Here is a 25,333-nt window from a genome sequence, read left to right on the forward strand (position 1 = left end):
CAACCATATATTGCTAGATATTGTTACCCGTTATCTGCTATATGAACGCACATTAGAGGCATCAGTAATTATTTTAGTGTATTTTATCTTATCATCTGATCTCCCCCATAGGGCCCTGTGAGGGGATCTTCTTAATATTACTTCCATTTTTATAATTAATGTGTTATTATAATAAATACCACTGTTAATTGAAGCACGGTCTGTTCCATTCATTATAAATATTTGATACACTCTCCTTGAGGTTTTGGGTGAACATTTTTTCTGCTGCACTTTTTCTTCTTGCACCTAGGGTCAGGGGCGGACATATCGCCTGTGCAGCCGGTTCAGCTGCACAGGGGCCCAGCGTGGGAGGGGGCCCGGCCCGCCCTCACATGCTGGGTCGGTCCTACCATCGGACCCAGTGGACAGGGCCGCCATCAGGGGGTAAACCCATACACTTGTATGGGGCCCGGAGCTTCAGGGAGGCCCGGACGTCCCTGTACTTTTTTTTTTCCGGCTAGTCAGTGAGTGACTGCGACTGTCACTCACTGACTCCTGGCTGCGTACCCGTCAGAACTATGACCGGGCCTCATAGTCCGGGGGGCCCGCAGGACTATGAGGCCCGCTCTTTCTAGGGCGCGGGCCCCTTAAGAAGTACGGCAGGGCCGGACAGGCCAGGGGCTGATGGGAGTCGACGTGCCCCGCGCAGGCACGCACGTCTACTCCAGTCACCTGACCTGTTCCGGCGCGATCTCCAGTCCAGCAGCCTCCCGACGGATCCTCCCCATGCAGTGACACTCTGACGGGAGCAGCAGCTGCACCGAACCCCGGCAGGGTGAGTGAACGGGGGGGGGGGGGGGGGGGGGGTTGGATGGGGGCTATGTTGTTTGCAGACTACAATGGTAATGAGAGGTGCAGGGGAACTGGTGCTTGGGGTGTTATAGGGGTGATGAGAGGGGGGGGGTTATGGGGGTAATGAGAGGTGGGGGGGGTATGGGGGTAATGAGAGGTGCAGGGGGTGTTATGGGGGGATGAGAGGTGCAGGAGGGTGTTATGGGGGGATGAAAGGTGCATGGGGAGGTTATGGGGGTGATGAGAGGTGCAGGGGGTTATGGGGGTAATGAGAGGTGCAGGGGGTGTTATGGGGGTAATGAGAGGTGCAGGGGGGTGTTATGGGGGGATTAGAGGTGCAGGGGGTGTTATGGGGGGATGAAAGGTGCATGGGGAGGTTATGGGGGTGATGAGAGGTGCAGGGGGTGTTATGGGGGTAATGAGAGGTGCAGGGGGGTGTTATGGGGGGATTAGAGGTGCAGGGGGTGTTATGGGGGGATTAGAGGTGCAGGGGGTGTTATGGGGGGATGAAAGGTGCATGGGGAGGTTATGGGGGTGATGAGAGGTGCAGGGGGGTTATGGGGGTGATGAGAGATGCAGGGGGGGTTATGGGGGTAATGAGAGGTGCAGGGGGGTGTTATGGGGGGGATGAGAGGTGCAGGGGGTGTTATGGGGGGATGAAAGGTGCATGGGGAGGTTATGGGGGTGATGAGAGGTGCAGGGGGGTTATGGGGGTGATGAGAGATGCAGGGGGGGTTATGGGGGTGATGAGAGATGCAGGGGGTGTTATGGGAGTGATGAGAGATGCAGGGGGTGTTATGGGGGTGATGAGGGGGGGTGTTATGGGGTGATGAGAGGTGCAGGGGGGGTTATGGGGGTGAAGAGAGTTGCAGGGGGGTGTTATGGGGGTGGTGAGATATGCAGGGGGCATTATAATAGTGATGAGGAGAGGTGCGGGGGTTATAGTAGTGATGAGGAGAGGTGCGGGGGTTATAGTAGTGATGAGGAGAGGTGTGTGTGGGGGGGGTTATAGTAGTGATAAGGAGAGGTGTGTGGGGGGGTTATAGTAGTGATAAGGAGAGGTGTGTGGGGGGGTTATAGTAGTGATGAGGAGAGGTGCGGGGGTTATAGTAGTGATGAGGAGAGGTGTGGGGGGGGGGGTTATAGTAGTGATGAGAGGTGCCTGGGGGGGTTATAGTAGTGATGAGGAGAGGTGCGGGGGGGTTATAGCAGTGATGAGGAGAGGTGCAGGGGTTATAGTAGTGATGAGGAGAGGTGTGGGGGGGTTATAGTAATGATGAGGAGAGGTGCGGGGGTGGTTATAGTAGTGTTGAGGAGAGGTTTGGCAGGGGTTATGGGGGTGATGAGGAATGATGAGGACACAGAGGATAAGAGGTATTATATTTAGTGGGTATAGTGTGTGGCAGGATTATATTTAGTGGGTACAGTGTATAGCAGTATTATATTCAGGGTACAGTGTGTGGCAGGATTATATTTAGTGGGTACAGTGTATAGCAGTATTATACTCAGGTTACAGTGTATAGCATTATTATATTCAGGGTACGGTGTGTGGCAGGATTATATTTAGTGGGCACAGTGTGTAGCAGTATTATATTCAGGGTACAGTGTATAGTATTATTATATTCAGGGTACAGTGTATAGCAGTATTATATTCAGGGTACAGTGTGTGGCAGTATTATATTTAGTGGGTACAATGTGTGGCAGTATTATATTCGGAGTACAGTGTGTGGCAGTATTATATTCAGGTTACAGTGTGTAGCAGGATTATATTTAGTGGATACAGTGTATAGCAGTATTATATTTAGTGGGTACAGTGTACAGCAGTATTGTATTCAGGTTACAGTGTCTGGCAATATTATATTTAGGGTACAGTGTGGGGCAGTATTTTATTTAGGGTACAGTGTGTGACAGTATTTTATTTAGGGTACTGTGTGGGGCAGTATTATATTTAGTGGGTACAGTGAATTGCAGTATTATATTTAGTGGGTACAGTGTATGGCAGTATGCTATTCATGGTACAGTGTGTGGCAGTATAATATTCAGGGTACAGTGTGTGGCAGGATTATATTCAGGGTACAGTGTGTGGCAGGATTATATTTAGTGGGTACAGTGTATAGCAGTATTATATTCAGGGTACAGTGTGGGGCAGTATTTTATTTAGGTTACACTTTCTGGCAAGGTTATAATGATTACTGTCTTCATGCAGAGGATGAGGATCTGCTGACAAAGTGAGAAGCCAATGATGTCTGCATGTCAGACTCTGCAGAGAAGATGGAGCTGGGGGAAGACCTGGTCTCTGGACGAGACGAAGAAGAAAAGAAGACGTCACTCAGGTCACTGACATCATTGTGTGTTCTTATGACTGTCCCATCAGAGCTGTAGTCACTTGTAAGTTCTGCAGTGATGATGGGTAAAACTGTGTCCAATCTGTGTCTCTTCAGCTGTTACAAAACTACAACTCCCATTGCCTGAGGCTCTCCAGACATGATGGGAGTTTTAGCTTTCCAACCGCTGGAGAACCACTTCAACCGAGGTGATCGGTGGGGGTCTCAGGCCTTGAGTTGTGTAAGGGGCCCCGAAATTTCTGATGGCAGCCCTGCCAGTGCACATATGACAGGGAAACCAGTCTTGCCCAGTCACTAAACTGCTACTTACATCTGCCCATGGGGACTTCCTGGCTGAGGTGCGTGCAGTGAGTGAGGTCATCGCAAGCACCTGGACGCTGACGTCCAGCGCAGAGCGTGCGATGATGTCACTTATAGCGCGCACCTCTGACAGGAAGTCCCCATGGGCAAATGTAAGTAGTGCAGGCCAGGTAAGAGTGTGTGGGTGAGTGAGAGTGTGTGTGTGTTTGTTTGTTGGGGTTATGCTACGCTACCTTATGTGGGGAATCTATGCTACCTAATGTGGGGAATATATGCTATGCTACCTAATGTGGGGAATCTATGCTACCTAATGTGGGGAATATATGCTATGCTACCTAATGTGGGGAATCTATGCTACCTAATGTGGGGAATATATGCTATGCTACCTAATGTGGGGAATCTTTGCTACACTACCTAATGTGGGGAATATATGCTACGCTACCTAATGTGGGGAATCTATGCCATGCTACCTAATGTGGGGAATATATGCTATGCTACGCTACCTAATGTGGGGCTATGCTACCTAATGTAGGGAATCTATGCTACGCTACCTAATGTGGGGAAACTATGCAATGCTACCTAATGTGGGGAATATATGCTACATAATGTGGGGAAACTATGCTACCTAATGTGGGGAATCTATGCTACCTAATGTGGGGAATATATGCTACCTAATGTGGGGAATATATGCTATGCTACCTAATGTGGGGAATCTATGCTACCTAATGTGGGGAATATATGCTATGCTACCTAATGTGGGGAATCTTTGCTACACTACCTAATGTGGGGAATATATGCTACGCTACCTAATGTGGGGAATCTATGCCATGCTACCTAATGTGGGGAATATATGCTATGCTACGCTACCTAATGTGGGGCTACGCTACCTAATGTAGGGAATCTATGCTACGCTACCTAATGTGGGGAATATATGCTACGCTACCTAATGTGGGGAAATTATGCTACGTTACCTAATGTGGGTAAACTATGCAATGCTACCTAATGTGGGGAATATATGCTACCTAATGTGGGGAATCTATGCTGCCTAATGTGGGGGAACTGCTGCCTATCTAATGCAGATTAATGTGAGTTGCAGTGCAATTTTATGGCATATTACTTTTTTTTTGGGGGGGGGGGGGGGGGCCCAGGCACATTCTTTGCACAGGGGCCCTCTGTTGTCTGTGTCCGCCCCTGCCTAGGGTATAGGTGCCCACCCAATCTAACCTCGGATCAGTGAATTAATTGTGAGCTGCACCTATCCTTTTTCTTTTAATTTACAAATCTGTTTAATTTTCTGGCACCAGTTAAAGCTCCGGAAAGTTAAACAGATTTGTAAATTACTTTTATTTAAAAATCTTAATCCTTCCAATAGTTATTAGCTTCTGAAGTTGAGTTGTTGTTTATTGTCTAACTGCTCTCTGATGACTCACGTCCCGGGAGCTGTGCAGTTCCTATGGGGATATTCTCCCATCATGCACAGCTACCGGGACGTGACATCATCATTGAGCAGTTAGACAGAAAACTTCAGAAGCTAATAACTATTGGAAGGATTAAGATTTTTTAATAGAAGTAATTTACAAATCTGTTTAACTTTCCGGAGCCAGTTGATATATATATATATATATATATATATATATATATATATATATAAAGGTTTTGCCTGGAATACCCCTTTAATAAAAAAATGAAAAAAGTTTTTCACCGGAGTACCCCTTTAATGGTTTCTATTGGTAGCACCGACTAAAGTTGACTTCTTTAACAAGAAGAACCCCGATTGTAAGAGCAGGGTGACTAAAATGGTAACATTTCCCTACCTTATATTTAATCCCTCCTTTGAAGTATCCAACGAAGGCGCCGGATTCATATTTTTGGAGTTCTCTGTACTGGATGGGTTTTCCTCCAAGGTAGTCGTCCATCTGAACGGCAAAAATGGCGGCTGCAGCGCTTTCATCTTGGGAGCATTCCTCCCCTACAGAGGAAGAAGAGATAAAATGTTAGAAAAGGGGTATTCTTTAGTGTTGAGCACGAATATTTGTAATGCAAATTTTTATCGCAACTATCGGCACTTCGCAATTTTCGCGAATATATAGAATATAGTGCTATATATTCATAATGGCAAATATTTTTATTTTTTTATTTTTGTTTTTTCACATGCAAATTTTTATGTGTATTTTCCATGCGAATTTTCGCATGGAAAAAAAAGTGAACGAACATAGCGAATATGAGAATTTCGCGAACATAGGGCGAATAATCGTCAATATATTCGCGAATAATCGCGAATTCGAATATGGCCCCTGCTGCTCATCACTAGTATTGTTACAAATGCATTTGGCCTAATGCTATCTCACCCAAACCCACCATATACAACAGTGTTCAGCTCAGCCGGAAGGTCAAGTATTCTAAATGGAGAGAGGAGGGGTAACATGCTGCCAGACTCCTCTTCTATTTGAGAACAAAGGGGTCAGGCAGGTAATATCTGTCAACTTAAAATATAGTAGAGTTTAGGGAAGTCCTGATACCGACAATCTCCGCATCTCAGGAGTAAAATCATACAGATAGTTAAATCATACTTTATTATGATGTTGGTCTAGCAGATGGATTTTTAATACTCTCAGGCAATCTTCTCCACAGCCCAAGAGTAACACAAACATAGACTTGCTTGGTACATATCCTGATCGCGTTACTCTCAGGCTGCAGGGTTTGTCCGGGAGTTTGAAACATCCTGCCGCTGGACCAACATTATGGTAAAGTATGATTTTACTGTCCGGCAGGCAGGTGAAGAGAATAGTTAGTGCGGAGAAGGGACGGAACGTGTGGGGGAGAGAGGATTTATTGTGGGCTGAGAGTGAGGAGGGAGGGAAGACACAAGTCAGGGGGCAGGTAGAGGGACGGGCAGCACTGCTTCAGTGAGGAGGGCAGGGAGGAACAAGCAGCCTATTCCTGCTGGGGCTTCAACGGACTGGAAAAGCTGGATGGCACGCAGTATGTGTGCCACCCAGCTTTTCCAAAGAGCTAAAATATGGCTTCTTTATCAGATAGATATTTTCTTCAGCAGATTGGAAAAGCTGGGTGGCAGGCAGTACACTGTGCAGGGCTCATAGTACTCCCCCAATATTGTGTCATTTATATATCATTGTTGCTATTCCTCTCCCACAAGATTTAGGTTGGAAAACTGGACAACGGTGGGTACTCTAGATAGATAGTTTAAAGGGGTATTCCAGGAAAAAACTTTTTTTGTTATATCAACTGGCTCCGGAAAGTTAAACAGATTTGTAAATTACTTCTATTAAAAAATCTTAATCCTTCCATTAATTTTCAGCTGCTGAAGTTGAGTTGTTTTTTTCTGTCTGGCAACAGTGCTCTCTGCTGACATCTCTGCTTGTCTCGGGAACTGCACAGAGTAGAAGAGGTTTGCTATGGGGATCTGCTTCTAAACTGGGCGGTTCCCGAGACACGTGTCATCAGAGAGCACTTAGACAGAAAAGAACAACTCAACTTCAGCAGCTCATAAGTACTGAAAGGATTAAGATTTTTTTGTTATAGAAGTAATTTACAAATCTGTTTAACTTTCTGGAGCCAGTTGATATATTAAAAAAAAGTTTTTTTCCTGGATAACCCCTTTAATACTGTATATTCCTAGAGATGACATATAGGCGGTGGTATACAGGGCAAGATGAAGGTCTGTAACCCATTGTAAAAGGGGAGTAGGGCGATGCAAAATGGCGATGTACATCGCCATTTTGCATCGCCCTACTCCCCTTTTACAATGGGTTACAGACGTTCATCTTGCCCTGTATACCACCGCCTATATGTGATTTCCAAAAATGCACCACAGGCGGTAAAAATCACTACACATAGCCACATAGCGCCTATATAAAAGTGCTTGAGTATCACCATAGTGCACTAAAATATTGCCCAGCAAAATAGACTGGTTATGCAATATGGTTATGCAATGTTATCCCGCCAAACAGTGCACTCATCAATGAGAGGAGTGAAGTACCTGCTGCCAGCTGATAATAATATATGACCGCGCTGCACTTCTCTCTATTCTGCAGGCGGTTACACATACATTGTTGTCAGTGTTTCCACACATGGTTTGCATCATAGAACAACAAGGGATTATCTTCATTCTGTTACCGTTATATGACCCGAAATTCTTGCGTTATGCTATAAGACAATATTTCCCAACCAGGGCGCCTCAAGCCGTTGCTAAACTACAACTCCCAGCATGCCTGGACGGCCAAAGTCCGGTTGGGAAACCCAACCTTATCCCATTGGATAGAATCAGCATCAACAAGTCTTTTGAACCTGGAACCTGAAATATGGCGGTAGTATTAAAGTTCTGTGTAGCAGTGTTGAGCACTCTATGGCGGTAGTGTTTAAGCATTGTTTAGCAATACTGAGCACTCGGTGGTGTTAGTATCAAAGCACCATGTAGTATTATTGAGCACTCTATGGCGGTAATATTAAAGCACCATGTAGTATTATTGAGCACTCTATGGCGGTAATATTAAAGCACCATGTAGTATTATTGAGCATTCTATGGCGGCAATATTAAAGCACCATGTAGTATTATTGAGCACTCTATGGCGGTAATATTAAAGCACCATGTAGTATTATTGAGCACTCTATGGCGGTAATATTAAAGCACCATGTAGTATTATTGAGCATTCTATGGCGGCAATATTAAAGCACCATGTAGTATTATTGAGCATTCTATGGCGGCAATATTAAAGCACCATGTAGTATTATTGAGCATTCTATGGCGGCAATATTAAAGCACCATGTAGTATTATTGAGCATTCTATGGCGGCAATATTAAAGCTCCATGTGGTATTATTAAGCATTCTATGGCGGTAATATTAAAGCACCATGTAGTATTATTGAGCATTCTATGGCGGCAATATTAAAGCACCATGTAGTATTATTGAGCATTCTATGGCGGCAATATTAAAGCTCCATGTGGTATTATTAAGCATTCTATGGCGGTAATATTAAAGCACCATGTAGTATTATTGAGCACTCTATGGTGGTAATATTAAAGCACCATGTAGTATTATTGAGCACTCTATGGCAGTACTATTTAGGTATTGTGTAGCATTGGTGGACACCTTATGTCAGGAGTATTTAGGCACTATAGGACACATTAATTTTAATTATTCTTGAATGTTTGAATACATTGTAGCTGATACATTTATATATATATATATATATATATATATATATATATATATATATATATATAATTTTTTTTTTTATATATATATATATATTTAAAAATAAATAAATAAATAAACTTCAGGTGACCAGGATCCTCCACACACCTTAGTCTAACCCTGCAGAACAGCTTTTCAAGACTCCTTAAAAATTTGTTTATGAGTCCAGTGACCAGGTGATATCTCTATATCTGACATATCCCTATATCTGACATATCCCTATATCTGACATATCCCTATATCTGACATATCCCTATGTCTGACATATCCCTATATCTGACATATCCCTATATCTGACATATCCCTATATCTGACATATCCCTATATCTGACATATCCCTATATCTGACACATATCTCTATATCTGACATATCCCTATCCCTATATCTGACATATCCCTATATCTGACATATCCCTATATCTGACATATCCCTATATCTGACATATCCCTATATCTGACACATCCCTATATCTGACATATCCCTATATCTGACATATCCCTATATCTGACATATCCCTATATCTGACATATTCCTATATCTGACATATCCCTATATCTGACATATCCCTATATCTGACATATCCCTATATCTGACATATCTCTATATCTGACATATCCCTATATCTGACATATCCCTATATCTGACATATCCCTATATCTGACATATCCCTATATCTGACATATCCCTATATCTGACATATCCCTATATCTGACATATCCCTATATCTGACATATCCCTATATCTGACATATCTCTATATCTGACACATATCTCTATATCTGACATATCTCTATATCTGACATATCCCTATATCTGACATATCCCTATATCTGACATATCCCTATATCTGACATATCCCTATATCTGACATATCCCTATATCTGACATATCCCTATATCTGACATATCCCTATATCTGACATATCCCTATATCTGACATATCCCTATATCTGACATATCTCTATATCTGACATATCCCTATATCTGACATATCCCTATATCTGACATATCCCTATATCTGACATATCCCTATATCTGAGTCAGATATAGGGATATGTCAGATATAGGGATATGTCAGATAATCTGACATATCCCTATATCTGACATATCCCTATATCTGACATATCCCTATATCTGACATATCCCTATATCTGACATATCCCTATATCTGACATATCCCTATATCTGACATATCCCTATATCTGACATATCTCTATATCTGACATATCCCTATATCTGACATATCCCTATATCTGACATATCCCTATATCTGACATATCTCTATATCTGACATATCCCTATATCTGACATATCTCTATATCTGACATATCCCTATATCTGACATATCCCTATATCTGACATATCCCTATATCTGACATATCCCTATATCTGACATATCTCTATATCTGACATATCCCTATATCTGACATATCTCTATATCTGACATATCTCTATATCTGACATATCCCTATATCTGACACATCCCTATATCTGACACATCCCTATATCTGACACATCCCTATATCTGACATATCCCTATATCTGACATATCCCTATATCTGACATATCTCTATATCTGACATATCCCTATATCTGACATATCCCTATATCTGACATATCCCTATATCTGACATATCCCTATATCTGACATATCTCTATATCTGACATATCTCTATATCTGACACATATCTCTATATCTGACATATCCCTATATCTGACATATCCCTATATCTGACATATCTCTATATCTGACATATCCCTATATCTGACATATCCCTATATCTGACATATCCCTATATCTGACATATCCCTATATCTGACATATCCCTATATCTGACATATCCCTATATCTGACATATCCCTATATCTGACATATCTCTATATCTGACATATCCCTATATCTGACATATCCCTATATCTGACATATCCCTATATCTGACATATCCCTATATCTGAGTCAGATATAGGGATATGTCAGATATAGGGATATGTCAGATAATCTGACATATCCCTATATCTGACATATCCCTATATCTGACATATCCCTATATCTGACATATCCCTATATCTGACATATCCCTATATCTGACATATCCCTATATCTGACATATCCCTATATCTGACATATCTCTATATCTGACATATCCCTATATCTGACATATCCCTATATCTGACATATCCCTATATCTGACATATCTCTATATCTGACATATCCCTATATCTGACATATCTCTATATCTGACATATCCCTATATCTGACATATCCCTATATCTGACATATCCCTATATCTGACATATCCCTATATCTGACATATCTCTATATCTGACATATCCCTATATCTGACATATCTCTATATCTGACATATCTCTATATCTGACATATCCCTATATCTGACACATCCCTATATCTGACACATCCCTATATCTGACACATCCCTATATCTGACATATCCCTATATCTGACATATCCCTATATCTGACATATCTCTATATCTGACATATCCCTATATCTGACATATCCCTATATCTGACATATCCCTATATCTGACATATCCCTATATCTGACATATCTCTATATCTGACATATCTCTATATCTGACATATCCCTATATCTGACATATCCCTATATCTGACATATCCCTATATCTGACATATCTCTATATCTGACATATCCCTATATCTGACACATCCCTATATCTGACATATCCCTATATCTGACATATCTCTATATCTGACATATCCCTATATCTGACACATCCCTATATCTGACATATCCCTATATCTGACATATCCCTATATCTGACATATCCCTATATCTGACATATCCCTATATCTGACATATCTCTATATCTGACATATCTCTATATCTGACATATCCCTATATCTGACATATCCCTATATCTGACATATCTCTATATCTGACATATCTCTATATCTGACATATCCCTATATCTGACATATCCCTATATCTGACATATCCCTATATCTGACACATCCCTATATCTGACATATCCCTATATCTGACATATCCCTATATCTGACATATCCCTATATCTGACATATCCCTATATCTGACATATCTCTATATCTGACATATCTCTATATCTGACATATCCCTATATCTGACATATCCCTATATCTGACATATCTCTATATCTGACATATCTCTATATCTGACATATCCCTATATCTGACATATCCCTATATCTGACATATCCCTATATCTGACACATCCCTATATCTGACATATCCCTATATCTGACATATCCCTATATCTGACATATCCCTATATCTGACATATCCCTATATCTGACATATCCCTATATCTGACATATCCCTATATCTGACATATCCCTATATCTGACATATCCCTATATCTGACATATCTCTATATCTGACATATCCCTATATCTGACATATCTCTATATCTGACATATCTCTATATCTGACATATCCCTATATCTGACATATCCCTATATCTGACACATCCCTATATCTGACACATCCCTATATCTGACATATCCCTATATCTGACATATCCCTATATCTGACATATCTCTATATCTGACATATCCCTATATCTGACATATCTCTATATCTGACATATCCCTATATCTGACATATCCCTATATCTGACATATCTCTATATCTGACATATCCCTATATCTGACATATCTCTATATCTGACATATCCCTATATCTGACATATCCCTATATCTGACATATCCCTATATCTGACATATCCCTATATCTGACATATCCCTATATCTGACATATCCCTATATCTGACATATCTCTATATCTGACATATCCCTATATCTGACATATCCCTATATCTGACATATCCCTATATCTGACATATCCCTATATCTGACATATCTCTATATCTGACATATCCCTATATCTGACATATCCCTATATCTGACATATCCCTATATCTGACATATCTCTATATCTGACATATCCCTATATCTGACATATCCCTATATCTGACATATCTCTATATCTGACATATCCCTATATCTGACATATCCCTATATCTGACATATCCCTATATCTGACATATCCCTATATCTGACATATCTCTATATCTGACATATCCCTATATCTGACATATCCCTATATCTGACATATCTCTATATCTGACATATCCCTATATCTGACATATCCCTATATCTGACATATCCCTATATCTGACATATCTCTATATCTGACATATCTCTATATCTGACATATCCCTATATCTGACATATCCCTATATCTGACATATCCCTATATCTGACATATCCCTATATCTGACATATCCCTATATCTGACATATCCCTATATCTGACATATCTCTATATCTGACATATCCCTATATCTGACATATCCCTATATCTGACATATCCCTATATCTGACATATCCCTATATCTGACATATCCCTATATCTGACATATCCCTATATCTGACATATCTCTATATCTGACATATCCCTATATCTGACATATCCCTATATCTGACATATCCCTATATCTGACATATCCCTATATCTGACATATCCCTATATCTGACATATCCCTATATCTGACATATCCCTATATCTGACATATCCCTATATCTGACATATCTCTATATCTGACATATCCCTATATCTGACATATCCCTATATCTGACATATCTCTATATCTGACATATCCCTATATCTGACATATCCCTATATCTGACATATCCCTATATCTGACACATCCCTATATCTGACATATCCCTATATCTGACATATCCCTATATCTGACATATCCCTATATCTGACATATCCCTATATCTGACATATCTCTATATCTGACATATCCCTATATCTGACATATCCCTATATCTGACATATCCCTATATCTGACATATCTCTATATCTGACATATCTCTATATCTGACATATCCCTATATCTGACATATCCCTATATCTGACATATCCCTATATCTGACATATCCCTATATCTGACATATCTCTATATCTGACATATCCCTATATCTGACACATCTCTATATCTGACATATCCCTATATCTGACATATCCCTATATCTGACATATCCCTATATCTGACATATCCCTATATCTGACATATCCCTATATCTGATATATCCCTATATCTGACATATCCCTATATCTGACATATCCCTATATTTGACATATCCCTATATCTGACATATCCCTATATCTGACATATCCCTATATTTGACATATCCCTATATCTGACATATCCCTATATCTGACATATCCCTATATTTGACATATCCCTATATCTGACATATCCCTATATCTGACATATCTCTATATCTGACATATCTCTATATCTGACACATCCCTATATCTGACATATCTCTATATCTGACATATCCCTATATCTGACATATCCCTATATCTGACATATCCCTATATCTGACACATCCCTATATCTGACATATCTCTATATCTGACACATCCCTATATCTGACATATCTCTATATCTGACATATCCCTATATCTGACATATCCCTATATCTGACATATCCCTATATCTGACATATCTCTATATCTGACATATCCCCATATCTGACATATCCCTATATCTGACATATCTCTATATCTGACATATCCCTATATCTGACATATCCCTATATCTGACATATCCCTATATCTGACATATCTCTATATCTGACATATCCCTATATCTGACATATCCCTATATTTGACATATCCCTATATCTGACATATCCCTATATCTGACATATCCCTATATCTGACATATCCCTATATCTGACATATCTCTATATCTGACATATCCCTATATCTGACATATCCCTATATCTGACATATCTCTATATCTGACATATCCCTATATCTGACACATCCCTATATCTGACATATCTCTATATCTGACATATCCCTATATCTGACATATCTCTATATCTGACATATCCCTATATCTGACATATCCCTATATCTGACACATATCCCTATATCTGACATATCCCTATATCTGACATATCCCTATATCTGACATATCTCTATATCTGACATATCCCTATATCTGACATATCCCTATATCTGACATATCCCTATATCTGACATATCTCTATATCTGACATATCCCTATATCTGACATATCCCTATATCTGACATATCCCTATATCTGACATATCCCTATATCTGACATATCCCTATATCTGACATATCTCTATATCTGACATATCCCTATATCTGACATATCCCTATATCTGACATATCCCTATATCTGACACATATCCCTATATCTGACATATCCCTATATCTGACACATATCCCTATATCTGACACATCCCTATATCTGACATATCTCTATATCTGACACATATCCCTATATCTGACACATCCCTATATCTGACATATCCCTATATCTGACATATCTCTATATCTGACACATCCCTATATCTGACATATCTCTATATCTGACATATCCCTATATCTGACATATCTCTATATCTGACACATCCCTATATCTGACATATCCCTATATCTGACATATCCCTATATCTGACATATCTCTATATCTGACATATCCCTATATCTGACATATCCCTATATCTGACATATCCCTATATCTGACATATCCCTATATCTGACATATCCCTATATCTGACACATCCCTATATCTGACACATATCCCTATATCTGACATATCCCTATATCTGACATATCCCTATATCTGACATATATCTATATCTGACATATCCCTATATCTGACATATCTCTATATCTGACATATCCCTATATCTGACATATCTCTATATCTGACATATCCCTATATCTGACATATCCCTATATCTGACATATCCCTATATCTGACATATCCCTATATCTGACATATCCCTATATCTGACATATCCCTATATCTGATATATCCCTATCCCTATATCTGACATATCCCTATATCTGACATATCCCTATATCTGACATATCCCTATATCTGACATATCCCTATATCTGACATATCCCTATATCTGACATATCCCTATCCCTATATCTGACATATCTGTATATCTGATATATCTCTATATCTGACATATCCCTATATCTGACATATCCCTATATCTGACACATATCCCTATATCTGACACATCCCTATCCCTATATCTGACATATCCCTATATCTGACATATCTCTATATCTGACATATCCCTATCCCTATATCTGACATATCCCTATATCTGACATATCCCTATATCTGACATATCTCTATATCTGACATATCTCTATATCTGACATATCTCTATATCTGACATATCCCTATATCTGACATATCCCTATATCTGACATATCTCTATATCTGACATATCTCTATATCTTACATATCCCTATATCTGACATATCTCTATATCTGACATATCCCTATATCTGACACATCCCTATATCTGACATATCTCTATATCTGACATATCCCTATATCTGACATATCCCTATATCTGACATATCCCTATATCTGACATATCCCTATATCTGACACATCCCTATATCTGACACATATCCCTATATCTGACATATCCCTATCCCTATATCTGACATATCCCTATATCTGACATATCCCTATATCTGACATATCCCTATATCTGACATATCTCTATATCTGACATATCCCTATATCTGACATATCCCTATATCTGACATATCCCTATATCTGACATATCTCTATATCTGACATATCCCTATATCTGACATATCCCTATATCTGACATATCCCTATATCTGACATATCCCTATATCTGACATATCCCTATATCTGACATATCCCTATCCCTATATCTGACATATCCCTATATCTGACATATCCCTATATCTGACATATCCCTATATCTGACATATCCCTATATCTGACACATCCCTATATCTGACACATATCCCTATATCTGACATATCCCTATCCCTATATCTGACATATCCCTATATCTGACATATCCCTATATCTGACATATCCCTATATCTGACATATCTCTATATCTGACATATCCCTATATCTGACATATCCCTATATCTGACATATCCCTATATCTGACATATCCCTATATCTGACATATCCCTATATCTGACATATTCCTATATCTGATATATCCCTATCCCTATATCTGACATATCCCTATATCTGACATATCCCTATATCTGACATATCCCTATATCTGACATATCCCTATATCTGACATATCCCTATATCTGACACATATCCCTATATCTGACATATCCCTATCCCTATATCTGACATATCTGTATATCTGACATATCTCTATATCTGACATATCCCTATATCTGACATATCCCTATATCTGACACATCCCTATATCTGACATATCCCTATATCTGACACATATCCCTATATCTGACATATCCCTATCCCTATATCTGACATATCTGTATATCTGACATATCTCTATATCTGACACATCCCTATATCTGACACATCCCTATATCTGACATATCCCTATATCTGACATATCCCTATATCTGACACATCCCTATATCTGACATATCCCTATATCTGACACATCCCTATATCTGACACATCCCTATATCTGACACATCCCTATATCTGACATATCCCTATATCTGACATATCCCTATATCTGATATATCCCTATCCCTATATCTGACATATCCCTATATCTGACACATCCCTATATCTGACATATCCCTATATCTGACACATCCCTATATCTGATATATCCCTATATCTGATATATCCCTATCCCTATATCTGATATATGCCTATCCCTATATCTGACATATCTCTATATCTGACACATCCCTATATCTGACACATATCCCTATATCTGACATATCCCTATATCTGACATATCCCTATATCTGACATATCCCTATATCTGACATATCCCTATATCTGACACATATCCCTATATCTGACATATCCCTATCCCTATATCTGACATATCTGTATATCTGACATATCTCTATATCTGACATATCCCTATATCTGACATATCCCTATATCTGACACATCCCTATATCTGACATATCCCTATATCTGACACATATCCCTATATCTGACATATCCCTATCCCTATATCTGACATATCTGTATATCTGACATATCTCTATATCTGACACATCCCTATATCTGACACATCCCTATATCTGACATATCCCTATATCTGACACATCCCTATATCTGATATATCCCTATATCTGATATATCCCTATCCCTATATCTGATATATCCCTATCCCTATATCTGACATATCCCTATATCTGACACATCCCTATATCTGACATATCCCTATATCTGACACATCCCTATATCTGATATATCCCTATATCTGATATATCCCTATCCCTATATCTGATATATCCCTATCCCTATATCTGACATATCTCTATATCTGACACATCCCTATATCTGATATATCCCTATCCCTATATCTGACACATATCCCTATATCTGACATATCCCTATATCTGACATATCTCTATATCTGACATATCCCTATATCTGACATATCCCTATATTTGACATATCCCTATATCTGACATATCCCTATATCTGACATATCTCTATATCTGACATATCCCTATATCTGACATATCCCTATATCTGACATATCCCTATATCTGACATATCTCTATATCTGACATATCCCTATATCTGACATATCCCTATATATGACATATCCCTATATCTGACATATCCCTATATCTGACATATCCCTATATCTGACATATCCCTATATCTGACATATCCCTATATCTGACACATTCCCAGGTTGTAGACTTCGCCCCATTGAAAATCCAGGGGTCAAAAGTCAAAGCAATTTGCGTTGTCAATAATTGCTGGTAGTTTATGGCGGACAGGGCGCGGGTCACATGACATTTCACAACTGTAGTTGCTTTGTCTTACATAGGAAGAAGTTTTATTGCAGGAAAAGCAGCAACTCTACAAGCAAAGGAGCCCAAGGAGCTCTAGGAGACACAATACAGTATATGATACAGGTCATGATAATAAATACAAGGGGCATCAGGAATATTTATAAATGGGATTTGTTAAGAAAACATTTTACCACATGCTGCTCCTATTTATATAGACACATACTCAACCTATGGCATAAAGAGTACATGAGACCCTCTACATCAAACCCCTAAAACCAGACCTCTTAACTAATTCAGACCCCAGATCAGACCCCTGCAATGTATACAGACCCCAGATCAGACCCCCTAAATAAATATATACCTAAGCCTTGATCCCCTAAACTAATACAGACCCCAGACCCCTAAACTAATACAGACCCTAGACATCCAAACTAATACAGATTCCAGACCAGACCCCAGAACTAATACAGACCCCAAATCAGACCCCCTAATTAAATATATACCTAAGCCTTGATCCCCTTAACTAATACAGACCCCAGACCCCTAAACTAATACAGACCCCAGACCCCCAAACTAATACAGACCCCCAGAACTAGTACAGACCCCAGATCAGACCCCTTAAATAAATATATACCTAAGTCTTGATCCCCTAAACTAATACAGACCCCAGACCCCTAAACTAATATATACCCAAGGCAAGACCCCTAAACTGATTCAGACCCAGACCAGACCCCTAAACTAATACAGACCCCAGACCAGACCCCTAAACTAATACAGACCCCAGACCCCTAAACTAATTCAGACCCAGACCAGATCCCCTTAACTAATACAGACCCCAGACCAGACCCCTAAACTAATACAGACACCAGAATAGACCCCTAAACTAATACAGACCCCAGACATCCAAACTAATACAGATCCCAAACCAGACCCCAGAACTAATACAGACCCTAGATCAGACCCCCTAAATAAATATATACCTAAGCCTTGATCCCCTAAACTAATACAGACCCCAGACCCCCAAACTAATACAGACCCCCAGAACTAATACAGACCCCCAGATCAGACCCCTTAAATATATACCTAAGACTGGATCCCCTAAACTAATACAGACCCCAGACCCTAAACTAATATATACCCCAGACCAGACCCCTAAACTAATTCAGACCCCCAGATCAGACCCCTAAACTAATACTGATCCCAGACCAGACCCCTAAACTAATACAGACCCCAGACCAGACACATAAACTAATATATACCCCAGACCAGACCCCTAAACTAATTCAGACCCAGACCAGATCCCCTTAACGAATACAGACCCCAGACCCCTAAACTAATACAGACCCAGACCAGACCCCTAAACTAATACAGACCCAGACCAGACCCCTAAACTAATACAGACACCAGAACAGACCCCTAAACTAATACAGACCCCAGACCCCTAAACTAATACAGACCTCAGACCAGACCCCAAAACTAATACAAACCCCAGACCCCCTTAACTAATACAGACCTAAGATCAGACCCCTAAATGAATTCAAACCCCATACCTGACTTTCTCAACTAATACAGACCCCAGACTAGACCCCTAAACTAATTCAACCCCTTGGCCAGACCCCTAGACTAATACAGACCCCAGACCAGACCCCTACCAGACCCCTAAACTAATAAAGACCCCAGACCAGACCCCTAAACTAATACAGACCCCAGATCACATCCTCTAAACTAATCCCCAGGACCAGAGACCATAAATAAATACCGACTACAGATATTTACCACTTTCCATTCCTGCAGGTTAAGATATCAATGTAAAGCACAAACAATACAAATGACATACTCGGCTCTACTACATCTGCATTTACACAAGTTGACATTTTGCATTTAGCACAGCTGATTTTGTCATTGGGCGCTTGTCATGGGTGTAAAGTACATCAAAAGGGGCAAGAAAAACCTACAAAATTGTGATGTCATTTTTATGCCTAGACAAGACGCCTTACAGACTCAGCTCTGCTACAGACCTAGATGAAGACGCTCATGGACACGTCCTGTATCCCCCCGGCTGATGCTGCATCTGTATTGTTCTGAGTATATGAGGTAGGAAGCCATCAGTCATAAGGGGTAGGAAGCCATCAGTCATGTATCTGTGGTGACCCAGTAGGGGAGGTGTTACCCCGTGCTCCTGCTGTCCTGTCAGGCAGCCTCCTTCAGTGTCCCCAAGGCCCCTGCACTTGTTTCCCCATTGTTAATATGTTTTGCCATGTAACGTGTTATAAAATGTAATGCTAATTTAAGAGTTGTACCATGTGATATGTCATGTGATTGTTACCCAGGAGATACCAGTGACCAGGTGACCCCCAAGAGTGACCTATGGGCTCCCTGCTAGTCTCCCCCATATAAGCCCTGGGTGGAGCTTCTCTCTCTCTTCGGCTGAGGTCCAGTGCAGTCGCCTAGTTTGTATGTCCAGAGTGTTGGAGACCTCAAAGTCCAGTCCTACAGCCGCCATCAAGTCAAGTAAGATAAAGTCACAGCTTTATGAGTCAAGTCAGTCCCTGTCATCTGTCAAGTCAGCGTGGTCTGCATTCAATTGTCCAGTCCTACTACAAGTCCCAGCAAACCCTTAAGATATCTTCATCACAGATAACCTGCGTGGGCCCTGGCTGAACTGTATAGACTTTACCATCTGTCTACCCTCAGTAAAGCTACCATTGTCCGTAACTTGGCGTTGGAGTCTTTTTTTGCCCCTGTACCTAGCCCAGGATCCAGCGGTATACCTTCGGGTGGTTATAGGCTTAACCATGCTCTGGCGTCACGAATACAAGGGGATAATGCCATCTGCCCCTAGGGTAACAACATCTGCCCTCATCACACCCAGGCACCACATATCACTGTAGTCAGCCTATGTTAATCCATTAGTCAGAGACATTTCTGCAATGTTCCTTTAAGAAAGTCTTCAGCTCATTAGTAGAAGGATTTTCCCGGTCATCGCTCTTTTTATGAAAAGTATTTACTTGGCGCAATGCCCGACTCCAAACCAGATCTTACAGCCTGTGCGCCAGTTGGCAAAGTCTCATCTTCTAAGAGATATCTATAATGCTGAGGTCTGCTAATAGGGGAACAAGAAGCTGAGATGTGGGGGAGCTGTGTGCACTATAGAGATCTGCGCTGCCTGTGACATGGAGGATGCATAATCGTCATCTACCGCCATCAGCTACTAATAGGGTCTCCACCTGGACAGTATTTTACCGGCATGGACGGTATTTTGGCCACCCTGACAGTATTTTTATATGAAAAATAGCGGCAATGCAATGGCCGGTATTTATCCAACCAATCCTCCAACTCCTGGAATCTTGCACCATATACTATATCAGTGTTTCCCAACCAGAGCGCCTCCAGCTGTGGCAAAACTACAACTCCCAGCATGCCCGGACAGCCGTTGGCTGTCCGGGCATGCTGGGAGTTGTAGTTTTGCCACAGCTGGAGGCACCCCTGGTTGGGAAACACTGGCCTATACTATATACTACTATATAGTCCAACATGCTGGGAGTTGTAGTTTTGCAACAGCTGGAGGCACCCCTGATTGGGAAACACTGACCTATACTATTTACTACTATATAGTCCAACATGCTGGGAGTTGTAGTTTTGCAACAGCTGGAGGCACCCCTGATTGGGAAACACTGACCTATACTATATACTACTATATAGTGAAACATGCTGGGAGTTGTAGTTTTGCAACAGCTGGAGGCACCCCTGGTTGGGAAACACTGACCTATACAATATACTACTATATAGTCCAACATGCTGGGAGTTGTAGTTTTGCAACAGCTGGAGGCACCCCTGATTGGGAAACACTGACCTATACTATATACTACTATATAGTACAACATGCTGGGAGTTGTAGTTTTGCAACAGCTGGAGGCACCCCTGATTGGGAAATACTGACCTATACTATATACTACTATATAGTCCAACATGCTGGGAGTTGTAGTTTTGCAACAGCTGGAGGCACCCCTGGTTGGGAAACACTGACCTATACTATATACTACTATATAGTACAACATGCTGGGAGTTGTAGTTTTGCAACAGCTGGAGGCACCCCTGATTGGGAAATACTGACCTATACTATATACTACTATATAGTCCAACATGCTGGGAGTTGTAGTTTTGCAACAGCTGGAGGCACCCCTGGTTGGGAAACACTGACCTATACTATATACTACTATATAGTCCAACATGCTGGGAGTTGTAGTTTTGCAACAGCTGGATGCACCCCTGGTTGGGAAACACTGACCTATACTATATACTACTATATAGTACAACATGCTGGGAGTTGTAGTTTTGCAACAGCTGGAGGCACCCCTGATTGGGAAATACTGACCTATACTATATACTACTATATAGTCCAACATGCTGGGAGTTGTAGTTTTGCAACAGCTGGAGGCACCCCTGGTTGGGAAACACTGACCTATACTATATACTACTGTGATAGCCTGGGGGATGTAGGGTATGGTGAGTGTAGCTGTGCGGTTATTAAAGGGTGCTTGTTAACCCTTGCTATTCGTGACGCCAGGGTGAGGGCTCCTCAGTAATGCTTGTCCTACCGCCACCCATCCCACGAGCGATAGGGAGGTAGATAATAATGGAATGTCCACAACCGTAGAGTTTTCTGAAACAGGTGTAACTTTTACTGAAGATTTTCTGCAAGCTTCATAACCGGAACAGTCTCTATACATACAACTGCTTTCTTTGGAGATTGACAAAGGTTGGGACTTTAGCAATTTAGAATCTTTAGGATAATATGCGCTGTTCCACTGGATTATGGGGATTTAGTTGCGGTCCAGTAGTCACGCTAGCTTTATCGGGGATTAGTTTAGAACTCACGGTTTTAGTTCAGCTGAGGCCGGTAGGTTTTCTGGCCTAGCGTGTCTTTGCAAGTTGCGCAGATCTGTCCTGCTAGTCCGGCATCCACGAGAGCAGCAACCCAAGAGAGCGATAATTGGACACAGCTCCCTTATATGGGCAGGGGCTGGACTAGAGCTAATTGGTCCAATACGGATGTCAATCACCATTACAAAGGATTATGGGTAACATGTGACCCAAGGACCTCCATAGGTCCTCTAACATACCATAGAGGTTTCAACATGGTCACATGACCGAAGGTCCTGCGACGCTAAACAAGGTAAGTACTATACATTATATTAAATATACATTATTACTAAATATATACATATATAAACAGTATAGAATTAGAGTAGAGGAGAGGCGACTAGGGGCGACCTGGGGGACCCTACCTGAGCGTAGTTACTCGGACTTTGGGGACCTCTACACTAGGTACGGTATGCAATACGGTACCGGGACACCACACTACTATATAGTCCAACATGCTGGTAGTTTTGCAACAGCTGGAGGCACCTCTGGTTGGGAAACCCTGACCTATACTATATACTCCTATATAATCCAACATGCTGGGAGTTGTAGTTTTCGTTTGGGGCAACTGCTGAGCCACAGGCTGTATCAGGGCATGCTGGGAGTTGTAGTTGGTAACTAACTGCAACTCCTGAATTTAATTAAAAATAAAACAATCAAAAAGTCCCATCAAAACAAAAGTGGTCCTGTTAAAAACTACAGATCGGGGTGCAAAAAAACGAGCCCTCATACATCCCCGTATAAGGAGAAATAAAAAAAAGTTATAGGGGTCAGAATAGGACAAAATGTCCCCCCATATCTGTATCCTGTGATGTTACACATATATAATGAATTAATTGATCTAATGATCTTAATTAAGGGCGTCCATCTCTTGGACCTCCACTGATCGCATGAACGGAGGTCCTCTCTCTCTTTGGCACCCATCGATCCCAAGAATGGATGTCTACTCTCTTGGACCTCCACCAATCCTATGATCAGGGGTGTGTTGTGCCAGGCTTGGCACCATGTGATGTCTCAGAGGGAATGTCTGGGCTAGCCTCTTCAATCTTAGTTCCTATTAGGAAGGGGTTGTCGATTTTGGTTCCTCTACAATAAACTGATCACAAGTTGTTTCACATCTGATTTGTGTGGGAAACCAACAGCACCCCCGCAGGAGAAATGAAGCATTACACATTTTGTGAAAATTCGGGGTTAAACATTAGGGACAGTTGGCAATGATGAGATCTCCACTCTGTATCTAGTGACATCTACATTAAGCACCAGTCTGTGGCACCCATACGTCGTCAGGTCCCTTCCCCCAACCCAACATGACAGAACAGAGGTTTCCTATATGAAGATGAGAAGATGGTTGAACTTGATGTCTAAATTGACACCCCCTTGTTCTGTAGCTTATTGGGAGGTGTTTGGCCAATAAAGGGGGAGTCCACTGCTCAGGAATACGGATAAGATCTGGATGGAGGACAGCAGAGATAATAGGATGGAGGACAGCAGAGATAATAGGATGGAGGACAGCAGAGATAATAGGATGGAGGACATCAGAGATAATAGGATGGAGGACAGCAGAGATAACAGGATGGAGGACAGCAGAGATAATAGGATGGAGGACCGCAGAAATAATAGGATGGAGGACATCAGAGAGTATAGGATGGAGGACAGCAGAGATAACAGGATGGAGGACAGCAGAGATAATAGGATGGAGGACAGCAGAGATAATAGGATGGAGGACAGCAGAGATAATAGGATGGAGGACAGCAGAGATAATAGGATGGAGGACAGCAGAGATAACAGGATGGAGGACAGCAGAGATAATAGGATGGAGGACAGCAGAGATAATAGGATGGAGGACAGCAGAG

The 25,333-nt window shown here is 41.0% G+C and overlaps 1 protein-coding gene and 1 long non-coding RNA gene across 2 annotated transcripts in view; one reads left to right on the top strand and one right to left on the bottom strand.

Moving 5' to 3' along the window:
* LOC130272909 (uncharacterized) overlaps positions 1-21,255 on the top strand; it is a 28,054-nt gene extending 6,799 nt beyond the window's left edge. The window contains exons 2-3 of the long non-coding RNA XR_008843785.1: positions 20,541-20,651; positions 20,888-21,255. This is a non-coding gene — a long non-coding RNA (uncharacterized LOC130272909). The remainder of the gene's footprint in view (positions 1-20,540; positions 20,652-20,887) is intronic.
* Positions 1-25,333, bottom strand: part of LOC130272905 (scinderin-like) — a 154,461-nt gene that overhangs the window by 124,522 nt on the left and 4,606 nt on the right. Inside the window, exon 2 of the mRNA XM_056518912.1 lies at positions 5,291-5,445. Coding sequence (XP_056374887.1) covers positions 5,291-5,445 — 155 coding nt within the window. The remainder of the gene's footprint in view (positions 1-5,290; positions 5,446-25,333) is intronic.

This window comes from Hyla sarda, chromosome 5, assembly GCF_029499605.1.
Source record: "Hyla sarda isolate aHylSar1 chromosome 5, aHylSar1.hap1, whole genome shotgun sequence".
Classification (NCBI taxonomy): Eukaryota; Metazoa; Chordata; class Amphibia; order Anura; family Hylidae; genus Hyla; species Hyla sarda.